The sequence below is a fragment of the Thermobia domestica genome, chromosome 1 (assembly GCF_964235325.1).
Source record: "Thermobia domestica chromosome 1, izTheDome1.hap1.1, whole genome shotgun sequence".
NCBI lineage: Eukaryota > Metazoa > Arthropoda > Insecta > Zygentoma > Lepismatidae > Thermobia > Thermobia domestica.
In genome coordinates, this window is record NC_137454.1 from 99,990,766 (window position 1) to 100,012,021 (window position 21,256).

The following is a 21,256-nucleotide window of genomic DNA, read 5'->3' on the forward strand; positions in this document are numbered from 1 at the left end:
ACCTGAGCAATGCACCTCGAGCTCGCTACAACTCCTTCCAATTAGCGCAAAGAAGTTGAAAGATGTGCGAAAATTATGTTCCAAATATGTTCCAGACATTTATAAAGGATGGTATGCCAATCTTCACTGTGTAGAAATTGAAAATAACACGAGTGATACTGATACAGGTATGAACAAGTAGCAGACATTTTCAGTGAGTGTGAAAAACAGATATCTCCATTTGCATTTTTGTATTTCTGTAATAATGTTCTGTAATAATAAAAAATAAAGATTTTTTTATTGTTAACTATAAGTATCTTGTACACTTAAGAGTTACACTTAATTCCAACCATGTTGTAGCAATTATATTGGATATACATAAGTATTCTTTGGTCTTTACCTTGTTATCACTCTCACTGAGTTAATATTTTTATCTGGTTTTGTTTTCTACGTCTCGTGTAAAATTAGCATTTTGGTCTTTATCTGGTTGTCATTTTGATGCCTTCAATTAGTGTTCACCAATTATGGCTGCATCTGCTGCATCTGAAACATCAGTTATTCTTTCATTTCAAATATTTCAATTTCTCTTCCTAGCAAAAGGTATGATTGTCAAATTTAACATTAAAAATGTTTTTGAGGTCTAATTTGAAATATCAGTATATTTTATTTAGTTTGTCGTCCCATGTTTGTGCACCGACGCTGAAGGAGACAGTGATATTGAGAAGAAAGATAATAGTAAAATGAGGAAAGTGGGAGAAAACGAGTGAACTCCGAGAACACTCGCATTTATGGTGTTTGTCCACCACAAAGCCCAGAGAACTCACGCACCAGAGATAGAAGTAACAAACAGATCATTAAATATTTTGTAAATATTCATAATTTTAAAGATTCTTCTCATCTTGTTTGCATGTTTGTTTTAAACACTAATTACAGAGTTATTAGCTGCTGCAGAAAATAAACTACGAAAGTTCTCATGTGTTTTCATGATATATATATATATATATATATATATATATATATATATATATATATATATATATATATATATATATATATATATATATGGTGTAATGAGGCCTTGTTATTTGTTATTTAACATAATGAAGTAATGATGTTTATTGACATACACGACGTTTATTAGTATTAAAGTACAATTTTAGTACATAGCAAAATTAGCGTTGTCATAGTAGATACAACAGTTCAGTAAATGTTCTGTGAAAGGTTCACCTCTTGTCAAGCAATACTGATACAATATCTCGCTTGTGTAAGGCACGAGTGTTAAAAACATTATGCGTTCGTTTTAACACTCTTACACTGTTACTCCTGTGTATTGTAGATTGTGAAATGGGTTATTGAGAGGAATGGCGAATCGGTGTTAAATTGTTTTTAAACTTGGAAAACGGCTACAGAGATCTACGAAATGTTGCAAGTGGCACTCAGTGATGCATCATTCAGTCACGCAACGACCTTTCAAGTGTTCGCAAGTTTCCAAGCTGGAAGAATGTCCAAGAAGGAGGAGGATTTCCTTCCTGGTGACCAGCCCGCGAGTCGGAATGAGAAGAAAATTGCGTAGGTCAATGCATCTGTGAAATTCGATTGTTGACTGACTGTCCTCGAAATTGTAGGGTAAACTAGACAATTTCATTGGCTCATGCCATCTTTCCTTTTTAAACATGTTGGAAATTATTACAATTCTGGTCACTAAAAGTGGGAACGCTTCCAGAAATAAGTTCGAAAAAAATAATCCTAGATTCCTACGAATTCTGTTTAGGTTTGAATCAATCTTCCTACATTTTTGCCACAGTCAGGTGTGGAAATTGAACGATGATATTGCAGTATACATATGATACTTCCGTTGTAGACAAACAAGATATATATATATATATATATATATATATATATATATATATATATATATATATATATATATATATATATATATATATAATACAAAAATTACTGTAATTTTAAGTCGCAAATGTGATACATTATCTATATTTTTGATCTAGAATGATTAAATAAGCGATGGATGTAGGGAAAATATCGTAACTACAAATAGATTACAATGATTAAATATCTACTTCACACGATTTGCTTTTTGTTTCACTGTCAATTCGAGTGTCTCCACAACACACCTTTGTCCCATTTAACTTAAAATGTTTTTGAGGCCTAATTTATATATATATATATATATATATATATATATATATATATAGATAGATAGATAGATAGATAGATATATAGATAGATAGATAGATAGATAGATAGATAGATAGATAGATAGATAGATAGATAGATAGATAGATAGATAGATCGTCGTTGCAACAGGGTTTCTAATACTAACACGTATTATACAGATGCAGTCGTTTCATATCAGTACCTTATAGATTGCAAGCAAAGCAATCGCTCTCTTGCTCTCATAATGACATATAGGCCTACTTCAAGAACTACAGAAAACATTTAATGTTCGCTATACTCCCTTGTTTCTGTCATTCTCAATGGCATTTGAGAAAAACTAGAATTTAATGTTAATTTTCAACACATTACTATAAATGATTATTGATCACTGATCAATGATGATGATAATGATCATTGATAACCGTGAATGGATTTATTCATAGAAAGAACAAAGTGTGATTTACTCTGCCATCATATTGTATATCACATCACTTCCACAAAACATCGTCAATAAGCTTATATTACCTTTAAATGCTACCGGAATTTGTGTTCTCAATATCTTTCCTAAAAGCTAATCGTTTCTAATTTCTTCCCTCTTTTGCCTACTCCCCATTCAATGTCTGTATTCTTGTTTTGTAACCTTGTTTTATTTATGCACACCTAGGTATAAAATTCTATTTGTGTCTCAATTAGAGATTTTATTTGAATCATTAGTCAAAATCTAATGATAGTTTGTTAGACAAACTCCCAGTCATCACCTTGATTTTTAATTTGAGAAGAACTACAAGGTTAACAATTCTGTAAGTATACAATACTAGGTCAACACCAAACATTCTTCGCTGTTTCCATCAATCAAAACATTAATTATGAGCAGCAAAATGAGCTCTCTTGTGTCTATATAGTTAGCGTACGCATATTTGTCGCGGGAGATCAGACTTCGATTCCCAGCTGGAACTTCTGCCGTTTGGATTCCATGTTAAGTTGTAAGTCCACGTTACTCATAGCCTTGCCACCAAACGGAACAGTAAGCTCTAATCCATCTATCGAGCCAACGAGCAACAAAGCCACAGGTGCTGATCATGCGATTACATTGGATCATGAATTGCTCATTTCGAAATCAAGAACTCGATTTCTTGATCATTATACCTCTTCTTTACTTATAACTGTTTATTTTTGTTTTATTGTCCTGATTCTTACACTATATTATCTTATTGAGCCGCAATGAGTAAATTAAACTGACATAACGCAAAATGTCGTTTATTGTATACCTTCTTTTTATAAACTATATGATCCTTAAAAGGTAGTTGACATTATGTCTAACCTTGCTTTTGTTTCCATAGTAATATATAAATATGTCGTCTTGGTGATAACAACAAAATATTCATTGATTTAATACATTGATTTATAATATATATTTTCTTTTTCTTCTTCTTCTTAACCTAGCTGGCTAGTGCATATTTTATAAACAAGATCACACATTTTGTCCAAAGAATACAAGAATACAATTAAAAATACAACATATCGTTGTACATGGCGCACGAATATATGAACTTTCTTTTAATTAGTTTACAAATAAAAGAAAAGAATTCTGGACCGTTAGGATTCCTACACTAATCATCAGTACTTTTCGGACATCCCTCGTATGCAAACAAGAATCACATTTCATAATAACTCATATACATCATATTTCATTCACATATCATTATTAATACTTCAGTTTACATTAATCTTTTAATCATTTGTATATTTATATTTTTATAATATAACGTCGATAAGGAATCCCGAATCATAAAGCTATATTAAGTCAATTCAGAACCATAAAATGTTTATAACCAAATTTAAATCATTTGGACAAATTGAGAAGAAAAAATTGTTATAAAATGTACTTTATAAATTATTTCAATTATCTTTTGGTTTGATACTTAGAGTCATTATGCTATTTATTCTTATAATTTCAGTTGTCATTATGTCTAACATTATAATATTTTAAATAAGAAATAATCATATCACAAATATATTCGAATGAAATAAATATTAGGATTGAATTATTATTGAACGCAGAAACAAAATTCAACATTAGGAAATACAATCAGCATAGATAGATAAATTATTGGGTTAAATGTAAGTTTAGAGATAAAATAACAAAATTACAACAAAATAAGTTAGAATAAATATAAATAAGATTCTTCGTTTTCTCTATTAAGATTACATACCATCTATCAAACGTCGCGTACATAAATAAGGTACGGTTTTCTCAGACGCCGTAACTTCAGCTTAAGTTACATGACCAACAACTTCATATAGGTTACATTGAAAGTCATAAATAGGAATACAGTATTGCGCGTTATTTACATCCACAGTTCTTCGTTTTTACTTTTATTACCATAATTTCTGCCATCTACGAATCGATTCCAAAAAACCATATTATTTCTGTTGTGATTCCTGCTATTTTTGAAGTTCCAATTACCATTTCTACGGTTAGATTCCGTCGTATTGCCGGTAAAATTAGGTTCAGTTCTCATTCGTTTCACTGGCGGTGAAATAATGCTTCGTGTCTCCTAATGGATCTTTACTTGTCCTTTACATGACATCCACGGTAGTCTGTCCTGCCATGGTTTCTGTTCCACGAAAACTCCCTCAGGATATCCTATGTATCTCTGTTTTGCTTCTTAGAAGTAGCCACATGTTGTAAGGCGGATAATTTCTGCCTGTCTTCTTTCTCTTTCTGTCGATCCAATCTTCTCTTCGCCAATCATTTTGACTTACATCTCTATAGTTAGGTTTGGTTACATTACTGGTACACATGTATTTAACATCATTTTTTATATTGGGATCACACTTTAATCTCACATGAATGTGTCGAAGTTGATTTCGATTAATGAGAGTTTGGTTTAAGTTATTACTGTATTGGACTATTGAAGGATTTTCAAAATCTCGCAGTCATGCTTAGATTATTAAAATCAAGGCACTGTATCATGTTCCGTAAAGATATCATCGGATTGTTCACTATTATCATTTTGGTCTTCTCACTGAATGCACAGTTCAACAGATTCAACTCAATCAACCAATCAATACAAACAATGGTGGGAACACGCGTTTTCTTTCTGAATTTCACTAGTACTGGAATCAACTTTCTTCTTGATACTAATGTCATATATATACATACCATTAAATGATTCGATTACCATTACTTCATCTTCAGGTTTAATATCTTCACATGATACATACTCAACATGATACTGAGAATTCAAGTAGTCAATAGCATACACTAGACGAAAACGATCATAACTTTTTACATAATGACGCATACCAAAATCTTCATTACACGCTGCATCCATAAAGCAATCAAAAACATTCGACTGAAAAGAGAAGTTAGGATAGTCTGATCCAACCAATATGGCAGTATGCTTTTGTGAAGACTCAGTAAATTTCACTAATGTAAACTCAAAATTTGCATTTTCAGTTGTTTCTGTAGAAGGTTCAGGTTTATTTAAAGCACTCATATTAACCTTTGATGACAATTCATTAACCTGTTCTATCATTTGTCTAAAGTACTGGTTCAACTGGCTATCAAGAATTCATCCTTGGAGTAATTCATCCTTGAATTGTTGTTGCTGTTGAGAGAGTTGATTCATTTTTCCATCAAATTGTTGTGATATTTGAGACATTTGTTGTGATAGTTGTTCGAAAAGATCAACCATACTTTCAGTATGATTTGTTCCGGTCTCACTCGTACTGTTGTCAACCACTTCGTTTTCAATATCACTCATCTTGACACGTCTATCTATTTTTGTGCCACTTCTTAGAATATTAAAATTAATATTTGGCTCAATTGTGATCGTTTTACTATACTTTCTGAACGATACACAAGGTTTCTCGGCGTTTCGGCACCATATAATATATAACTGTTTATTTTTGTTTTATTGTCCTGATTCTAACACTATAATATCTTATTGAGCCACAATGAGTAAACTAAACTGACATAATGCAAAATGTCATTTATTGTATACTTTCTTTTTATAAACTATATGATCCTTAAAAGGTAGTTGACATTATGTCTAACCTTGCTTTTGTTTCCATAGTAATATATAAATATGTCGTCTTGGTGATAACAACAAAACATTCATTGATTTAATACATTGATTTATAATATATATTTTCTTTTCTTCTTCTTCTTAACCTAGCTGGCTAGTGCATATTTTATAGACAAGATCACACATTTTGTCCAAAGAATACAAGAATACAATTTAAAATACAACATATCGTTGTATACTCTTATGGTCAACCGCAATCAATAAGTTATTTGTCCTACTTCCTACAGAGATATCATCAAAATTTAATGACTCTCCACAAAGATATTTTATATTGTGGAAAATTTATTAACGGAAACTCACAAACACCTAATAGAAGGAATATTGTGCATGAATTACATGATTTCTTTATGAGAAACTGATATTTCATGTATAGTATGTTTCTTCTCAAAATAGAGCATACGCTTCAACAAGTATAGGATAATGTTAAGAAAGTATATTTCTGCATTGTAGTTAGATTACTTCAAACGACTTACCTTTGCACCAAGGATTAAAGAGTATATATATGGGGCCTGGAACAGTGGTACCACCTCCCTTAACTTCAGTATAAATTTCCATGTCCCATTGCCCAATAATAGCATCTGAAGACGGTGTGATCTGAAAAAGAAACCCCGAAATAATGTTATAATATAATATAATGTTTCATTCTTAATGATTTCTTTTTAATGAGATCACTAATATCTCGTATAGTTTCGCTTCTAAATTTTGTTAGAAGACACCATTGGAAAAAAAGAATTAGCAATTAATAACAAACTTACCTTACTAATAGAATGTGGCTTTCCATATTAAGAATAATTTAAATTTATTAGTTATTAAGTGCTGCTATATTTTCTGTTTCGAAGTTCTAGGGGACAAGATAAAGTAAGACCATACGTTTACTTGTGCATATTAATTTATCCTGTTTAGAGCACTATTCTTAATATTTATATTTATTGAAATAATTTGTGTGTGTGTACAGGAAGAACATATGTGATGTAATTTAATGCAATTTTTATTTTAACGTTTTATTATTATGCACGTTCCCGCTAATACCATCTTTACCTTATGTATCAGGTGAGAAGGATTGCATACTACAATGAAATGTATAGCTGTCATGGCGGTGGTTCACTAGCAGAAGGGCTATCCCTACCGAATTTCGTTTAAATGGAGTATCCAGACGAAGAATGTATTGGGAGAAGGTAGTAGTTCTTCCAGTAATCAAGTTGTCGGAAATCATAATGATCAGTCTCACTCACGATGAGAGTGACTTTAATACCTGGGGCACATAAGGGTGGAAGGCAATGGGAATTACCACTATTTTTCCTTATTTTGCTGACAGCAAAAAGAGAACATATGTGTAATGGTCCTTGGTACGTCAAGGTTCTGGAAGTAAAATATCCCTGATTCGGATCACCAGGAGGGAGATGTCTTGGAATGGACTATTTGACAAGAGAGTAACAGTATGTCAACAGAGCGTCAAAAACATACAGTAACAGAGAGTCAAAAACATACAAATTACTATTATTACACATTAGAAATTAATAACAAATGTTATTTATTTCAATACACTATTTCAGTCATTTCAATATACTATTTTTTTTTACCTATGTTATAAAATCTTCATGTGATAGCCTCTTGAAGTAATGTTTTGTAAACTTAATAATTGAAACAACAAGTAGTGAGGAAAAATAAAAATTGTTCCATTATAAAATTAATTGATATGAAAGTAGTTTAAATATTGAGATTGATTATGTGATTATTATAATTTCCTTACAGTTTCATGTTGAGTTGGTAACACTGTTAATGTAATAATATTCCAGCGAACCTGGTTAATGATGTTCTAGCGTATATACTTGCAACGTACAAAATCTCAGCATATTCTAGTTATTAGTTTAAAACTTGCATTTCATGATACAAATGATCCACATGATATATATATATATATATATATATATATATATATATATATATATATATATATATATATATATATATATATATATATATATATATATATATATATATATATATATATATGTGTGTGTGTGTGTGTGTGTGTGTGTGTGTGTGTGTGTGTGATAGATATAGATAACCAAGAAAGTTCTGTCGCTTTGTGTGGAGATCTGTGTTCGATTGGCGCTCACACCATGACTTGAATGCGAATGAAGATAAGGCGAAGGTCAGTTGTTGGTGTGGGTATATCACCAACCTATTACCTGGTTGTGGCAGTTCAGTTACACCGTGAACTTGCGTAAGGATACATTGAAAGTGGTACCTCCACAGAGTGTCATAAGGGCGTGTCTGTTGTACAAGTTCAAATTGGGGTCAAACGCCGCTTCAGTGGGGCGGAAGATATGCCAGGTATGTGGTGAATGTGTCGTGGCTACAGGAATAATACACCGGTGGTTTAACGAGTTTGAGGACGGTAGCGAAATACTCCAAGACGCAGCACGTGCCGGAAGACAAACACATATACAAAATGAAGATCTTCAGGCAGCAATTAAGACGAACAGTGGCCAGACATGTGGGGAACTGGGACTACAATTCAGTGTAAGTGGAGAAACCAGTACCTCCATCAACTTGGGAAGCACAACAAGTTGGGTCAATGGGTCTCACATGATTTGGATCCGGGCCAGAAGGCAACGCGAGCAGATGCCTGTCTTTCTTTGCTGTCTCATCTGAAGAAGGAGGTATTTCTGGACAAGGGTGTTGACATGTGATGAGAAGTGGGTCGTGTGCGACGCTCCACGGCGCCGTCATCATTGGTTAGCATCCCATGAATCGGTTCCAAAAAAGCCTAAACCAGCACTGCACCAGAAGAAAGTTCTCCTGTATGTTTGGTGGACTGCTCGCGGCATCATGCATCGGGAACTGCTACCAGGTGGTCAGAGCATCAATGCAACTGTGTACTGTCAGCAGTTAAGCCGTGTTAAAGAAAAAGTCAAAACTCTGAAGCCAGTACTTCTGAATCCCAAGAGGTCCCCCTTTAACAGGTCAACGCTAAGCCTCAAATGACTAGGATGATCCGGGTCACCATTCTATGCCTTGGATGTGAAACACTATTGTATCCGCCATACTCCCCGAACATTGCACAGTCCGATTATCACCTGTTCCATTCCTTGGACAATAACCTTAGAGAACTCCAGTTCATATCCCTAGTAGAGGTGTAAAATGCACTTGATATCTTCTTCCCTTCACGGCCCACCAAGTCCTATCACGATGGAATCCATGACCTCCCAAATCGTTGACAGAAGATAGTCGATGCTGATGGTGACTATTTTTGATCTTCCAGATACGTTTTAGGGACATATCGATGTTCGAATGTGGTGGGTGAGAAAGCGACAGAACTTCTTTGGTTACCTTTATATCATCGTTTATATTGTAAGTTCAAGAGAGGTTAAAAATGAAATAAAATTAAATCTTCCAGTTTAACGTCTCACGATTATGTCCTTTAGGTTAAAGAAGATAATCATCAAGGCAAACGAATGATGGAAGAGTTGGTGGGATGAAAATGTAGGAGGAATCGGGAGTTTCTTGAGAAAACCCATGGAAGCTATATTATCCACCACAAACCTACTTGGACGGAGATCAAACCAGGAACCTCACATATAAAAGGTAAGCGCTCTAGCAGAGTCCCAGAGCGAGTGAGAAATTCAAATTAGCTACAACATGCTTGCATAATTACTTACGCTCACTCTTATAGAATTGCCTTCAGTTGACTCCAGGAGAGCTTTCCAGTTATGTGAACGTTCACGTTCACACTTGGGCAGCTGCAGAGGAATATAAACCAATGTACGGTTACCTTCCTTTGGTCTTGGGGCATCTAAAATAAAAATAATAATAATGATGATAATACTTGTGAATTAGACAAAAAGTTTTCAAAGAACCGGAACACAGTAAAAATGAATAAGTAATTATATAATATTTGTATTTGATGGAAAAGAATTATTCAAAGATGGGACATTATACCAATCCATAGAGCTCACTGATGTAAACAAAATTATACGGATGGATGGAAATTTTCCAAGAAAATCGAGGAAAGTTGTTGTTATATGATGACCACCTACGTATACATTTGAAACTGATGTTTCAGTATACCATCATCAAGCTTTTCATTACGACACTGGCAAAACAACAGAATATAATATGGTTAATGAGATATAGCCTACAATTATACTTAACTTTTAGACTTTAATTTTTGCAAAACTATACAGGGTGGTAAGAAATTATTTGAACAAACTTCGGGAGCTGATTCCTGACACCGAAACAAGCAAAAAAAAGTCCTTTAGAACTTTGGTCAGTGAGTGATAGTTTCGGTTATATAAGGTGCCAAAGGCGTGGGAAGAATGAACTTCAGAGGGCTGTAATTCAAAAACAACGCAACGTAGAGAGTGCGGTTTAGAACATAACAGTCGAAGTCATACCTGTACGATTGAAAAATGTATGCTTCAAACCTCCGCAAGACGTGTGTGAGGGATTCCCCAAAGGAACGTAGGGATCTCCTTTAACCTGGCAAGTAATCTCTACGTTCCTTTGGGGAATCCCACACACACATCTTGCCGAGGTTTGGAGCATACAATTTTCAATCGTGCAGGTATGACTTCGAGTGTTATATTCTAAGCCGCACACTTTACGTTGCGTTGTTTTTGAATTACAGCCCTCTGAAGTTCATTCTTTCCACGCCTTTGGCACCTTATATCACGTCCGAGAAGTTGCCCCCCCCCCCATTGAAGCACTAATGATCTCTTCTAGTGCAATCGTTAGTGCTTCGTTAGTGCTTCTTAGAAGACCAACTCCCAGCATTAGTGCTTCAATAGTTTGGACGCTAGAAGCAAAAAACTTTGGGGGGGGGGCAACTTCACGTTAGCCCCCCCCAGAAAGCACTAACGATTAAACCTAGTGCAATCGTTAGTGCATCGTTAGTGCTTCCAGAAAATACGAATAGTTTCGTTAGTGCTTCACAATTAGTGTGGCTATAGCCAGTTATATGTCACGAAATTCCCATAAGGAATACATGGGGAATTTTTAATTGGCTCAAATTCCCAACAAATTCAACAGCGCTAATGACCTCTTCTAGTGCAATCGTTAGTGCTTCTTAGAAAACCAACTCCCAACATTAGTGCTTCAAGAGTTTGGACGCTAGAAGCAAAAAAAAACCTGTGGGGTGGGGCCAACTTCACGTTAGCCCCCCCAGAAAGCATTAACGATTAAACGTAGTGGAATCGTTAGTGCATCGTTAGTGCTTCCAGAAAACACGAATAGTTTCGTTAGTGCTTCACAATTAGTGTGGCTATAGCCAGTTATATGTCACGAAATTCCCATAAGGAATACATGGGGAATTTTTAATTGGCTCAAATTCCCAACAAATTCAAAAGCACTAATGACCTCTTCTAGTGCAATCGTTAGTGCTTCGTTAGTGCTTCGTTAGTGCTTCTTAGAAAACCAACTCCCAACATTAGTGCTTCAAGAGTTTGGACGCAAGAAGCAAAAAAAAAACCTGTGGGGTGGGGCCAACTTCACGTTAGCCCCCCCAGAAAGCACTAACGATTAAACCTAGTGCAATCGTTAGTGCATCATTAGTGCTTCTAGAAAACACTAATGTTTTCGTTAGTGCTTTATTATTAGTGTAGATATGGCAAATTGTGTGTGACGAAAGTCACGTAAGATAAACATTGGGAATTTTTTATTGGGTCAAATTCCCACCAAATTCAAATGCGCTAACGATATCTTCTAGTGCAATCGTTAGTGCTTCTTAGAACACCAACTCCCAATATTAGTGCTTCAATAGTTTGGACGCTAGAAGCAAAAAATTTTAGGGGGCAACTTAACTTTAGCTCCCCCTCAGAAAGCGCTAACGATTAAACATAGTGCAATCGTTAGTGGATCGTTAGTGCTTCCAGAAAACACTAATGTTTTCGTTAGTGCTTCACTATTAATTTGGCTTTGGCGAATTACATGTCACGAAACGCCTGTAAGGAATACATGCGGAATTTTTCATTGGGACAAATTCCCGCCAAATTCTAAAACGCTAATGATATCTTTTAGTGCAATCGTTAGTGCTTTGTTAGTGCTTCTTAGAACACCAAGTCGAAACATTAGTGCTGCAATAGTTGGGACGCTAGAAGGAAAAAACTTTTGGGGTGCAACTTCACGTTAGCCCCCCAGGAAACACTAACGATTAAACCTAGTGCCATCGTTAGTGCTTCCAGAAAACATTAATGGTTTTGTTTTGCTTTACTATTAGTATAGATGTGCCCACTTATATGTTACAAATATGTCCAAACTCACGAGGTCGGCGCTCACGAGTTCGAAACTTACGCTAACTCGACCTCAACCTCACGAAGTGAGCGTGAGATAAGACTGGTGATGTGAGCGTGAGGTTGAGTGAGCTCTGGGTGAGACGGGTGAGGTGAGCGTGAGGTCAGACTGGTGATGTGAGCGTGAGGTCAGACTGATGATGCGAACGTGAGGTTGAGTGAGCGTGAGGTCAGGCTGGTGATGTGAGCGTGAGGTCGAAATGAGTTTGTGAGTTCAGGTCGAAATTAATTTTTTGAGCGTGAGCTTGAGTGAGGTTAGGTCAAAGTGGTCACCTCTTTTTACGAAACTCCCATAAACACATGGGGAATATTTCACTGGGACTAATTCCCGACAAACTCAAAAGAGCTAATGATATCTTTAATACAATCTGTAGTGCTTCGTTAGTGCTTCCTACAGTAGTGACTCTTAGCACTAGTGCTGCAATAGTTTGGTCTCTAAAAGCAAAAAAAAAAAAAATTCAAGGACAAACGTGAAGTTAGTCCCTTTTTTTTTACTCCTAGCATCCAAACTAATGAAGCATTAATGTTCAGATTTCGTGCTCTAAGAAGTATTAACGATTGCACTAGAAGAGATCATAAGTGCTTTTGAATTTAGCGGAAGTTTAACTCAACGAAAAATTCCCAATGTTTTTCTTACGTGAGTTTCGTCACTAATAATGAAGCACTAACGAGACTATTAGTGTTTTCTAGTACCACCAACAATGTATTATCAATTGCACTAGGTTTGATTGTTAGTGCTTCCTGGGGGGCTAACTTCACGTTTGTCTATGAAACTTTTTTGCTTTTAGTGACCAACTATTGCAGCACTAGTGTTAAGAGTCACTGCTCTAGGAAACACTAACGAAGCACTAAAGATTGTATTAAAGATATCATTAGCTCTTTTGAGTTTGTCGGGAATTAGTCCCAATGAAATATTCCCCATGTGTTTATGGGAGTTTCGTAAACAGAGGTGACCACTTTGACCTAACCTCACTCAAGCTCACGCTCAAAAAATTAATTTCGACCTGAACTCACAAACTCATTTCGACCTAATGCTCACACAACGTTACGCTCACATCACCAGCCTGACCTCACGCTCAAATAACCAGCCTGACCTCACGCTCACTCAACCTCACGTTCGCATCATCAGTCTGACCTCACGCTCACATCACCAGTCTGACCTCACGCTCACCTCACCCGTCTCACCTAGAGCTTACTCAACCTCACGCTCACATCACCAGCCTTATCTCACGCTCACTTCGTGAGGTTGAGGTCGAGTTAGCGTAAGTTTCGAACTCGTGAGCGCCGACCTCGTGAGTTTGGACATCTTTGTGACATATAAGTGGGCACATCTACACTAATAGTAAAGCAAAACAAAACCATTAGTGTTTTCTGGAAGCACTAACGATGCACTAACGATTGCACCAGGTTTAATCGTTAGTGTTACCTGGGGGGCTAACGTGAAGTTGCACTCCAAAAGTTTTTTCCTTCTTGCGTCCCAACTATTGCAGCACTAATGTTTCGATTTGGTGTTCTAAGAAGCACTAACAAAGCACTAACGATTGCACTAAAAGATATCATTAGCGTTTTAGAATTTGGCGGGAATTTGTCCCAATGAAAAATTCCGCATGTATTCCTTACAGGCGTTTCGTGACATGTAATTCGCCAAAGCCAAATTAATAGTGAAGCACTAACGAAAACATTAGTGTTTTCTGGAAGCACTAACGATCCACTAACGATTGCACTATGTTTAATCGTTAGTGCTTTCTGAGGGGGAGCTAAAGTTAAGTTGCCCCCTAAAATTTTTTGCTTCTAGCGTCCAAACTATTGAAGCACTAATATTGGGAGTTGGTGTTCTAAGAAGCACTAACGATTGCACTAGAAGATATCGTTAGCGCATTTGAATTTGGTGGGAATTTGACCCAATAAAAAATTCCCAATGTTTATCTTACGTGACTTTCGTCACACACAATTTGCCATATCTACACTAATAATGAAGCACTAACAAAAACATTAGTGTTATCTAGAAGCACTAATGATGCACTAACGATTGCACTAGGTTTAATCGTTAGTGCTTTCTGGGGGGGCTAACGTGAAGTTGGCCCCACCCCACAGGTTTTTTTTTGCTTCTAGCGTCCAAACTCTTGAAGCACTAATGTTGGGAGTTGGTTTTCTAAGAAGCACTAACGATTGCACTAGAAGAGGTCATTAGCGCTTTTGAATTTGTTGGGAATTTGAGCCAATTAAAAATTCCCCATGTATTCCTTATGGGAATTTCGTGACATATAACTGGCTATAGCCACACTAATTGTGAAGCACTAACGAAACTATTCGTATTTTCTGGAAGCACTAACGATGCACTAACGATTCCACTAGGTTTAATCGTTAGTGCTTTCTGGGGGGGGCTAACGTGAAGTTGCCCCCCCCCCCAAAGTTTTTTGCTTCTAGCGTCCAAACTATTGAAGCACTAATGTTGGGAGTTGGTTTTCTAAGAAGCACTAACGAAGCACTAACGATTGCACTAGAAGAGGTCATTAGCGCTTTTGAATTTCTTGGAAATTTGAGCCAATTAAAAATTCCTCATGTATTCCTTATGGGAATTTCGTGACATATAACTGGCTATAGCCACACTAATTGTGAAGCACTAACGAAACTATTCGTGTTTTCTGGAAGCACTAACGATGCACTAACGATTCCACTAGGTTTAATTGTTAGTGCTTTCTGGGGGGGCTAACGTGAAGTTGCCCCCCCCCCAAAGTTTTTTGCTTCTAGCGTCCAAACTCTTGAAGCACTAATGTTGGGAGTTGGTTTTCTAAGAAGCACTAACGAAGCACTAACGATTGCGCTAGAAGAGATCATTAGTGCTTCAATGGGGGGGCCAACTTCTCGGACGTCCTTATATCCCCGAGACTATCACTCACTGGCCAAGGTTCCAGAGGACTTTTTTGCTTGTTTCGGGGTCAGGAATTAGCTCCCGAAGTTTGTTCAAATAGTTTCTTACCACCCTGTATAGTATTGTCAAAAGATGAGACAGATTTCAATCAATGGTCACATCAATCTAAACAAAATGACATGCTTGTGAGTTGATTCTAATGCGTAGTTTCCAAGCCAATCTAAAGAAACGAATTTTTACCATACTAAAAGGTATCGGTATGCATTTGTTGACTTATCCTAATAACTGATTTTTTTTTCATTCTCCTGGAACTGATTGGAACTCATACATCTACCAGCACTGAATCTGTATAGTTTGGAAGTCTATAATGACTTCACAATATGAAACTAAACTTACTATTTTGTTTTAACGACTAAACTTCCTTCTGTATACAAAATAGTTTGGTGTTTATTCCCCGTCGTAGCGATTTCCTCTTAATTAATGTCGTTCCTTTTCCCCGTAAGAAGAATGCCGCCATGGATTTTCTCTTAATCTTGCACAAATCACAAAATTAATCAAGGTTGAATACATAATACAAAATAATATTGATTACTGCTTTAAAATCTTTTGCCAGTTAACGGAAATCCACAGTTTGAAGTTAACTACTCCATTAAGATATAAATAAGTAAATTGTGAATTCACATTGCGTTTTTTGGCTGGAGAGAAGAACTATAGCTTTCCTGAAATAGAATTACGAGTGATTTACTGTTTTTAGTACTTGTTCAACATTATACTGAAAAGTTACTAAGGTACGTAGTAGAGAATAAAGTAGAAATATTCTATGTTAACGCAAGTTTGTTTTGGATTGGCTAAAATAGTAAATAAATGTTTACCTCTAATTGGTCAAATGGCTACCTAGAATATTTAAGGGACACTTTTACAAACTATTTTTATTTGATTTTCTTAACAGCTTTCCAATAATTAACTCCCGGTGGTTACTTAAAGGTGAAGTACAATCAATATTCTTCTTGCTTCGCTTTGCTTGACTAGAATTAGCCAAATCGAGATATTTGCTAGTCTGGGAGATTTAATATAAAATCACTCATTTCGCTTGCAGTTGTGCATGGGTATGAGCAGACCTGTGTCAGATCTTGTTTAAAATATAAACAAAGTTTACTCGAAAAAAATATATATAAAATGTCAATAGAAAAACTTATCATGCGTAAAGGAGTACGAAAAATCATTGAAATAAGAATGAAACACGAAAACTTCAACAAAAAATTCATAAAAATAACTGCAACCACGAAAGAAAAAGAAACACGAACAAAAACAAAAGACATTTCCGTTTATACTCCACACAATCTATATTTCCTTTAAAATACTGGCCTAATCTTTGACAATATTCAGATTTTAAAAATAAATATAGCAAATTGTTTGTATTCGGTTATGTGATGCGAGCGTGACGAAAGTGGCAGATGTGTTGGGTGTGTCGCGATGGACAATATTCAAGGTGATGACGTCCTACAAAACTCACGACAAAAGCACATCGGCGAAGAGGAACAGTAGTCGGAAGAAAACCGTAAGTGACGGTTCCACCGAACATTAAAGCGAATTATCACTCAGAACCGTCACGCGATTGTGATGAAAGTCATTAAGGAACTCAAGCATCATCTCTCACAGCCTATGCCAACAATCACAATCCGCATGACAGGAATATACTGAGACAGGTTATAAGCACAAAATCACCGATAAATTACCATTATGGATTGAAACCACACCACTGGTGCCGCAAACATGCAACATGAACATATTGATGAATAGAAACGTGTAAAATAGTCGGATGAGTCCTCCTCCACCTTATTTCAAACCATAGGTAATGTTTATGTGTGGTGACGCCCGAGAAAGCGTATGCTTCGCTGTACTGTACCTCTGCCCACGGCGGTGGCTCTGCGATGCTGTCGGTAGCAATATCTTGGTTTCCAGTGGGTTCCCTGACTCCAAGCATCGGCATCACTGTCTGTGATTATATCGACATTGTAGAGGACCATATGCATCCTATGTCCAGATGTTTCTAGGTAAAGGCGAAATTTTCAAGATGATAATGCACCCATCTATTCATTTTCGCCTGTTGCTGCGTCGTTTCAGGAACATCGGGATTAGTTGAACATCTCTTTCCCCATCCAATCCCTGGACCTGAACCTAATTGATTATCTGCGGTCCGTTTTGGACACACGAATCCAGCGCAAGTTTTCACTTCCATCTTCTTTCACGGAACTAAGTGATGTTCTGCACGTGGAATGGTGTAATGTTCCACATCCTACTATTCATGATCTCTATGACTCCATTCCAAGTGTATCAGAACTGTTCTGAGGACAAAAGTGATCCATAACTTGCTCTTTTTTTAGGCATTTTTATTAAATAGATAAGTATTTTATACAAGTATAAATATTATATCTTTATAACTATCGTTTAAGATATACCATATACTCTTATAACTTACCGGTTACAGCAAACGTGAACCAGATTTTATCCTTCGTGGCATCATAACATCGGTTGAAAGTGATCCTTATAACAAATGCCTGTCCTCTTCTAACCACCAACCGACGATTCTCCTTCCTTATCATGAGGTCAAAGCGATCTGTGTGGTGAGTCTTTCCATTCTCTGTTAAACATAGATCAACATCTTTCACGTGCAAAGTTTCCATTTCAACTACTTTGTAATCTGTGAAGCAAAATGAAAAATATCAGTACACGTTTATTAGGATTTAAAATATTAATAATTATAATCATTAGCTATAACCCACGAGACAATACATAATTTCTTTCCGAGACTAGACTGCCTCAACTCTTGTATAATAAAAAACCTTGTAGGCAAGCGAATATTAATGGATATGAGGTAGATAGATCCACAAATTATTTAATATACCAGGTCATTCCTTATACGCCACTACCAGAAGTGCTCACCTTCGCACTGGAAGAATGATGTTTACGCACAATATGTGAAAATAAATAGCAGAGAGGAATAATTAATGAAGAAAAGGTTTCGGGGCGTTCTCCCTGTGAATCCTAGACCAGCTGACATGCACGTTCTTGACTAATTTGGCTTAAATAGCATCTGAACTGTCACTAATCAGCTTAGCAACCTCAAAATTTATGAAATCGACACTAATGTACGTCATTTTGGACATTTAATTTTCACCCTTATCAAATACCCCCCTTTCACACGAAGTCGATGGAGCTGAACTTAGACTTAAGTTATATTGGGATATCACTATTCATCTCATATGACTACGAAAACTATGGATTTTTGTCCTAATAACGATCTTTTTCGATTACTTTCCAATCTTGCCACTTCCCGAGGGGTACCTTACCCTCACAGTATATTTTCCAGATTGTAAGTCATGTGTGTATGTTCACTTTTTTCTTGATCCTAACACGGGAAGCTCTTGAGAAACTCTATTTTCGACATACATTTTAACAATCCTCATTTGAACCTCTCTCTCCTCCCCTTAGGATACGCATTAAAATATTATAAATAGCCTATGGTGTCTTCTGGATTTCAGTCTCTTCGGTAGAGTTTCTTAGAAGTATGTGGATTTGTATACCGGACAAACATACATACATTTATTATCTTATATATAAAAAATGAATGTATTGTACGTTTGTTTGTTTGTTTATACAATATACAATCTATGCAGTTACTTTGACAAACTTTTAAGTAATTGTGTTGAAGACTGTAAGGCTATTTAAAATTTTTGATGCATATCCAAAGGAAAGAAGGAGGGAAGTTTAAATGGGAAGAGGTGGTTTAATTGAATATCTCGCGAGCTCTCATCATTTTTAAAACAAGTGGTCATATGGTACGGAATGATTTGAAATCTTAAATGTAACATCCCACTGTTATGAAAGAATTGGTGGAACCACAATGTGAGAGTAAAGGGAGAATTCCCAAAAAACGATGAATAGGAAATTATCAACTATATGGTCTGGGATCGAAACAGGGACCACTTGCACTAGAAATGAACGTTGCATGACTGAGCATGACTGAGCTACTGTGCCTCCATGTCTCCTATTGTATTATCATATCGTTCATATCGATATCGATATATAAGGGCCATTCATATATCCTATAATTTATCATTTCTAAGTGAGAGAAAGAAATTTACCTATACAGTAAAAACTCGTTAATCCACACACACGGTACTCCGAACGCCGCGCTCGCTACACCGAACGGCCTTTAGTCGTCGTCTGTACAGACGTGCTTTATTTTTAGATCAAAAAAGCAGATCAAAAAGCGATTAAAGACTTTTCAAGTGACTTTTTTTTTTTTTTTTACGTAAAGTTACTATGCTATATTTAAAGAGCAGTAACATATAAAGTTTTATTATATAGTAGCCTTTATTGTGTACTATTTCAATTTATTACACTACGTACGTACATACTGTTAATAAATTCATGTACTTATTTTAAGGTTGTTTCGGGCGGTTTTTTTAGCACTCCTTAGTAATTCGAACTTTTTGATAATTCGAATAGCTTGAGCAAACAAATATCCAAATATAACGAGGTTAAATTTATTACTATTATTATTATTATTATTATTATTATTATTATTATTATTATTATTATTATTATTATTATTATTATTATTATTATTATTATTATTATTATTATTATTTCCCATGAAAAAACAAAAAATACTTGGTAAGAATTAGGCAACAAAATCAAAATTTGTGATGTATAGATTTCCAAGAAGTTAGTGTAAATGAAAAACTGTTTTTCATTGAAGAGCAATCACAAGATGAGATATTGGGGTATTGATATTATTTCGTAAGCTAACACAGCACGAAGTTCAGGCATGTCTTCAACCATTTTGGGCATGGCTATTTTGTAAACACGGAGGTTTGTGATATTATTTTGCAGAACGACATCTCACAAAATAACACAGTCAGGATTGAACTTTGTGCGGTGTGTTGCTGTTATAGAAAATGAGCTTCAACACAGGCATACGTTGTCCTATTCTCATTCGGCAGCAATTCCTAAGGAAATCACAGAAATCAATCACTATCACTTTTGCTTGTAGAATGATCCTTACTTTCTCCTGAATCAATATAGGTTACTTTGCTCATCTTTTGTAAGCAACTAAGAACCAATGTCTTTGTATCCCATCCTCATAGTATGGATGGATTATCACATTACAATTAAGTATTCCGCCAAGGTTTTGATAATCCCAGTCTTTGTTAACCAAGAAATCCTGGGTAGTAGTAGAATAGGCGGAGAGATGTCTGTATGCAACACCAGCCTACGACTCGATTAGGTAGGGGGCAATACTAGTCAACGAACTTCATGTCGAAAATCTTCAGTTTAATGTCTCACGACCATAAATGATGATGTAAGAATTGGTAGAATGAGAGTGTAAGAGGAAATGGAAGTACCCTTTGAAAGTGCACGGAAACGACGTTCACAAGAAACTTACTTTGCCAAGGATCGAACCAGAAGTCCCACACGCCAAAGGTAAGAATTCTATCATTAAGCCAGTGCCCCGCACCTTTATGTCGAGAATGAACTGATAACACTGAGATACGTGGGTGCCATTATTATTCAATTCCACTCTGGAATATATTTTAAGGAAAATTATAGATAGCGGACAAGGCCTAGAGCTAAATGACACAAGATTATGCTTATATCGAAAATGTCAATCTGGTACGGGATGATATGAGGACAATAGAAAGAAATGCAGAGGTTTTATTAAACGCATGCAGAGAGATCTGTTTAGAAGTAAATGTAAAGAAAACTAAATACATGGAAATTTGCAGTGTTATCTCTATTGAGATTCATAAAATATTACAAGTATCTTGGTTCGG

General features: G+C 35.8%; 1 protein-coding gene across 1 annotated transcript in view; it reads right to left on the reverse strand.

Annotated features, from left to right (window-relative positions):
* Positions 1–6,686: 6,686 nt before the first annotated feature.
* Positions 6,687–21,256, reverse strand: part of LOC145687668 (annulin-like) — a 37,084-nt gene continuing 22,514 nt past the window's right edge. Inside the window, exons 2-4 of the mRNA XM_081761128.1 lie at positions 17,896–18,117; positions 9,917–10,050; positions 6,687–6,845 (exon numbers count right to left, since the gene is read on the reverse strand). Of these exons, the coding sequence (XP_081617254.1) occupies positions 6,702–6,845; positions 9,917–10,050; positions 17,896–18,100 (483 nt within the window). The 5' untranslated portion in view covers positions 18,101–18,117 and the 3' untranslated portion in view covers positions 6,687–6,701. The remainder of the gene's footprint in view (positions 6,846–9,916; positions 10,051–17,895; positions 18,118–21,256) is intronic.